The sequence below is a fragment of the Neophocaena asiaeorientalis genome, unplaced genomic scaffold (genome assembly GCF_003031525.2).
Source record: "Neophocaena asiaeorientalis asiaeorientalis breed wild unplaced genomic scaffold, Neophocaena_asiaeorientalis_V1.1 scaffold263, whole genome shotgun sequence".
Taxonomy (NCBI): Eukaryota; Metazoa; Chordata; class Mammalia; order Artiodactyla; family Phocoenidae; genus Neophocaena; species Neophocaena asiaeorientalis.
In genome coordinates this window covers 1,455,571-1,461,570 of record NW_020175015.1, presented here as the reverse complement: position 1 = coordinate 1,461,570, position 6,000 = coordinate 1,455,571, and the positions used below count along the sequence as shown (strand labels likewise).

Genomic DNA, 6,000 nt, shown 5'->3' with positions numbered 1-6,000 from the left:
CCGGCGCTCGGGCGCCAGGGCGCGCGCCACACTGGTCAGCGCCGAGAACGTGTCCCCGCGCGCCGCGACCCCGGCCAGGTCCCCTGCCTGGAGCGCCAGCACCGCCAGCAGCGCTGCCAGCCGCACAGCGGGGCCCATCGCCGGCGCTGGCGCGCGTCCTCTCAGGCCTTGCAGCCCGGCCCTGCGCCCGACGCTCCGCCCTGGCCCGCCCCCGGCTCCTCCTCGCTCTGACCCCTCCCCTCGCTCTCCACCTCCCACCTTCTTGCCCCCTAGTTCCCTAGACTGCGTGTGGACTGCCTGCAACCTCAGTGTCCGCCCGCCCTCCACTAAATCACAGCCCTGGGAAAACATTTCCACTGTGTCTATTTCACACTTGGGGAAATTGAGGCAGCGGGTGTGGTGAGGCATGAATTCACCAGTCTATGGCTGTACAACGCCATCCAAAAATATTCACCCCTCTGGATCAAGGGGTGGAAATGCAGAAACATCACTGGATTCTGATGGAGAAATCGGGAGAGTAAATGTCATGGTATGGTAACAGCGGTGCGGGTAAAGAGCTGTGACAGACCAGAGGGGAAGAAAACACTTCACACAGGACGTGACGTCTGAACCATCTTGAAGGATGAGTAGAATTTGGACCGGAGGTAGAGGGTGAAGGCCATTAGGGTCAGCGCATGACAAATCTAGGACCTATACAACCAAAAACTCTGGGGTCCTGGGTCACTGCTCTACATGACATACCTATGATCACTGAAGCAAACAAAAATATTATTATTGTATCCTACTACTTATTCTTTCCCCCTCTTTCCCAGGCAATGTTATTCACTCATTCATTCATTTAACAAATATTTAGCACCTGTTCCACTGTGCTGAGGACAAAGAGAAATAGCAGATCCAACCCTAGACTCACAAGGGGAGACAGAGATGTAAACAAATAACCACAAAGTGCTGTCAGGGTAACTGAGGGTTGTGCAGTGAGCAAGGGCAACTCTGAGGAGGGAGCCCATCCCCATGCATAGACGGTGGAGAGGGCTTCACAGAGGGGGCAACGTGTGCAGGTCCAAAAGGATGAAAAGGAATTGTCTGGAAGATGTCGGGCAAGGGAGGGATGGGCTTTCCTGGAGAAGGTACTATGTATGCCAAGGTTCGGAGATGGAAAATAGTTTGAGTTGCAGAAATGATGAAAAGTTCCTTGTGGTTGGGCCTGTCAGATTGTGAAGTGTTTTTGCATGTCATACGAAGAAATTTAGCCTGTTATGAAAATCCAATGGAAGTTTTTTTTTAATTGAAAAAAAATTATTTATACAGCTGCATTGGGTCTCAGTTGCGGCACACGGGATCTTCGTTGAGGCATGCAGATCTTTCGTTGCGGCGCGCGGGCTTCTCTCTAGTTGTGGCGTGTGGGTTTTTCTCTCTCTAGTTGTGGCACACGCAGGCTCCAGGGCATGTGGGCTCTGTAGTTGTGGTGCCTGGGGTCGAGAGCGCATGGGCTTTGTAGTTTGCAGCACGCAGGCTCTCTAGTTGAGGCACACGAGCTCAGTAGTGTGGCGCACAGGCTTAGTTGCCAGGGATCAAACCCATGTCCCCTGCATTGGAAGGTGGATTCTTTACCACTGGACCACCAGGGAAGTCCCCCAGTGGAAGTTCTTAAGGTGGTGTTAATAGCCATCCAGTGACTGAGCAAGGTGAGGGAATAAAGGCCCAGCCATTTAGGCCCAACATGAGACAGCTCTGAGAGGCAATACTAGCTCTAGCCCTCCTGCCACATTAATCAACGCTTTGTCAAGCCTCTTTGACCTCTTCCTCTGCCCTCTCCTGCTTCCTGTCCCTTTCACAGATGTTGATCCCTAACAAATATCTTGCACTTCAAACTTCATCTCAGCATCTGCTTCTGGAGAACCCGATCTGTAACACCAATGCAATCAACATACACAGCTGGTAAGTGTAGAGCAGGAACCTGAACCCAGGTGGTGTGGATCCAGGGGCCATATTCTTAATTGCTACCAGAGGCAGATTTACCACGAAGCCTTTGAAGCTTAAGCCTCAAGGCCCCTAACTTGCACAAACCCTTTCTAACACCCTCAGGATTGAGGGGTGGCAGAACCTAACAATATGTTCACATGGTTATATGTATTTGTAAAATTTGCAAAATAAAGCTATTTTAATGACAATTTTCTCTTTCCACTCTGACTTCCTCTCCATTACACTTCCCCTTATTGTGCGCATGTTGGAATGGCCAAGGGTCTGTATTTACAACTGAGTAGTCATCTTAGCCTGCTTTCTGCCCATAGAAGGTTGAGGGTTGTAGTATGAAGAATAATGGCCCCCCAAAGATGCCCATGTCCTAATTCCCACAGCCTGTGACTATGTTGCCTCACACAGCAAAGGGAATTTTGCAGGTGTGATTAAGGATCCTGAGATGCCCCATTTATTTACTTATTCATTTATTTTACATCAGTATGGGCTCATGAATTTTACTGAATGAATTATAATTCATTACTTTGCTTATTTTGAATCTCATATTGCCCTAGAGTTGGTCAATGGTAGCCTCTTCAATCTGCCTCCTGTGTCCTTCTGATATGTCCCCTTCATTCCTTGAGCACTTCCATAATTTGTTACTTCCAAGGTATTCCAAATCGCCATGTACTTTCCCTGCTCCTGTCCTGGAATCAAGCATTTCCCCCATGAGCCCTGTTTCCTTGTATTCAGAAACTAAGATCTGGGTGCTAAGTATGCTCATTGCAACTGTAGTGTCTCTGTTCTCAGGTCCTTTCAGCAGACAGAACTACGTAATTATATATAACTCTGTTAAACTTTTCTTAAGTATTTTTTCTTTTAAAAAATGAGATATAATTTACAAACTATAAAATCCACATTTTTAAAGTGTACGATTCACTTCATTTTTACTATGTTCACAAGGTTGTGCAACCATCACCACTAATATTTTCTTGCACCCCCCCAAAAAAAAACCCTATGCCCATTAGCTGCCACTCTCCATCCCCCTCCCATGTGACAACCACCAATCTATTTTCCATCTGTATGGATTTACCTATTATGGGCAATTCATATAAATGGTTTCACTTTTGATACTATAATAAATGGAATTTTCTTAATTTCATTTTTAGATTGTTCATTGTTAGTATATAGAAATTCAGTTGATTTTTGTATATTGATCTTGTGTCCTGTAACCTTACTGAAATTGCTTATTATGTCTAATCGTGTTTTTTGTTTATTCCTTATAATGTTATATATAGAAGATTAAAACATTGGAAAATGGAGAGAGTTTACTTCCTCCATTTGAATTTGGATGTTTTTTCTTTCTTTTTTTTTTCCCTAATTTACTTTGCTAGAACTTCCAGTGTAATATTGAAGTGACAAGAGAGGATATCATTGTCTTGTTCCAGATCCTGGGTGGAAAGCTTTCAGTCTTTCACCATTAAGTATGATGTTAGCTGTGCGTTCGTCAATGCTTTAACTAGGTTGAGGAAGATCTCTTCTGTTCCTAATTTTTTAAGTGTTTTTATCTGTCAAGTACATTTTCTGCATCTATTGAGATGATCATGTGGTTTTTATCCTTTTTTGTCTTAATATTATGTGTTATAATGATTGCTTTTTAATATCTATTTACTTATTTATTTGGTTGCATTGGGTCTTAGTTGCGTCAGGTGGGCTCCTTAGTTGTGGCAGGCAGGATCCTTAGTTGTGGCAAGTGAACTCTTAGTTGTGGCATGCATGTGGGATCTAGTTCCTGGATCAGGGATCGAACCCAGGCCCCCTGCATTGGGAGTGTGGAGTCTTAGCCACTGCACTGCCAGGGAAGTCCCATAATGATTGATTTTTCTTTGTTAAACCAACCTTGGATACTGGGTTAAATCTTGTTCATGTGTTGCTGGGTTCACCTTGCTATTTGTGCTTCACTGAACTTCTTGGTTTATGTTTTTTCAAATCTGGGAAATATTCATATATTATTTCTTCAAATATTTCTTTTTGAAAATCTTCTGGAATTCTGATGAGATAAATTAGGTACTGGCTCACAGATCAATAAGGCTCTGTACACTTTTTTTGTTGTTATTTTATTTGATTCTTCCAATCCAAGAACATGGTATATCTCTCCATCTGTTTGGATCATCTTTAATTTCTTTCATCAGTGTCTTAGAGTTTTCTGCATAGAGGTCTTTTGTCTCCTTAGGTAGGTTTATTCCTAGGTATTTTATTCTCTTTGTTGCAGTGGTAAACGGGAGTGTTTCCTTAATTTCTCTTTCAGATTTTTCATCATTAGTGTATAGGAATGCAAGAGATTTCTGTGCATTAGTTTTGTATCCTGCTACTTCACCAGATTTGTTGATTAGCTCTAGTAGTTTTCTGGTAGCATCTTTAGGGTTCCCTATGTATAGTATCATGTCATCTGCAAACAGTGACAACTTTACTTCTTCTTTTCCGATCTGGATTCCTTTTCTTTTTCTTCTCTGATTGCTGTGGCTAAAAATTCAAAAACTATGTTGAATAACAGTGGTGAGAGTGGACAACCTTGTCTCATTCCTGATCTTAGAGGAAGTAGTTTCAGTTGTTCACCCCTGAGAACGATGTTGGCTGTGGGCATTTTTTTTTAATCTTTTTTTCTGTCTGTTGTTCAGATTAGATAATTTTAATGAATTTATCTTCAAGTTCACTGAATCTTTCCTCTGTCATGTCTATTCTGCTATTGAGTTCATCAATGAGTTTTTTAGTTTGGTTATTATACTTTCATTAGATTTCTCTTTATATCTCTTCTTTCTTGATAATTTCTACCTTTCCATTCACTTCAAGAGTATTCACCCTTACTTCTTGGAGCATTTTATAACAATCTTCAACAATTTCAACATTTGTGTCATCTTCTCCTTGACATTTGTTGATTGCCTTTTCTCATACTAATTGAGATTTTCCTGATTCTTTGTGTGCTGAGTAGGATTAAATACTGGACTTTTTGAATGTTTTTAAATGTCTAGATCTTGTTTAAATCTTATGGATAATAGTAATATTTTTAGTTTTAGCATACAGCTCACCCAGTTTGAGTCAGAAGTACTGACCTGCCTCTGTGGTTGTGGTTCCAATGTCAGTTCAGTTTTCAAAGCTTTTGCAATGCTATTCAGATCTGTCCCAGTTGTATGCCACCCAATGGCCAGTCCTAGATCTGGACAGTGGTCTATTGTATACCTCAGTACTCAGGTGTATGGTATGCTATTTAGCATCAGATCCATGCCTGCACAGTTCAGGGGTGAGGTCAAAAATTATGGGGTTGCTCTCCTGAACTCCTCCCTCTCTGTGATTTCTCTGATACTTTCCAGTCTTCTGAACCCACTTTTCAGTCCTTTGGCCAAAAACCTGGGGGTTCAGTTACTCTTCTCTGCTGTGTCCTTTTCATGATTGCATGTATCTAGGGCCAAGTGGCAGGAGGATAGAGGTAGAAAAAAAAATCAATGGGGGTTTTCCCTACTACTGGGATTGTTGAAAGCAAAAATTACAGCATTATTTGATACGGTTTCAGTGTACGTAGATGTAATACGTAAGATAAATTGAAGTTTTAGGTGGCCATAGGCACTCACTGCCACCACTGCCATTGTGGCCACCACTGCGGGATTGCCTGGAGGGAGGGGTGCAGGAAGACAGAGAACAAAAGACAAAAAAGGTTGGATGTTACCCCCCCACCTCCAAACCTCAATGTGAGAGTCCTCTTCCCCTCTTCTTGAGCCAGAGTTAGAGGGCTTCCCCTGCAGCTTTCTCAGTACTCAACCCGGAGCCCACTTACAGGTTTAAGGCTGCTGAGGATCAAAAAGAGGAAACTCACTGCCAGTTCAGTGATGCTTCAAATTCTGGTCTTTCCCCTCAATCTAACTGCTATCATTTATTTGCAGAGTGCTCAATTGCCTGTTCCATGGATTCTGTCCAGGTTTTATAGATGCATTCAGGGGGCAAGACATCATCCCACAACCAGAATTTCCTACACTTTTATATTGTGTTTTA

General features: G+C 42.8%; 2 protein-coding genes across 3 annotated transcripts in view; both read right to left on the bottom strand.

Annotated features, from left to right (window-relative positions):
* Positions 1 to 142, bottom strand: part of P4HA3 (prolyl 4-hydroxylase subunit alpha 3) — a 36,098-nt gene extending 35,956 nt beyond the window's left edge. Inside the window, exon 1 of the mRNA XM_024761988.1 lies at positions 14 to 142. Within this exon, the coding sequence (XP_024617756.1) occupies positions 14 to 138 (125 nt within the window). The 5' untranslated portion in view covers positions 139 to 142. The remainder of the gene's footprint in view (positions 1 to 13) is intronic.
* The window catches only part of PGM2L1 (phosphoglucomutase 2 like 1), a 90,587-nt gene that overhangs the window by 6,701 nt on the left and 77,886 nt on the right, over positions 1 to 6,000 (bottom strand). The window contains exon 16 of one of the 2 annotated variants that reach the window (XR_003005562.1): positions 5,694 to 5,798. The exons of the other annotated variant lie outside the window; for it this stretch is intronic. The gene's annotated coding sequence lies outside the window, so the exon portion shown is untranslated. The remainder of the gene's footprint in view (positions 1 to 5,693; positions 5,799 to 6,000) is intronic. 2 annotated transcript variants of the gene reach the window in all.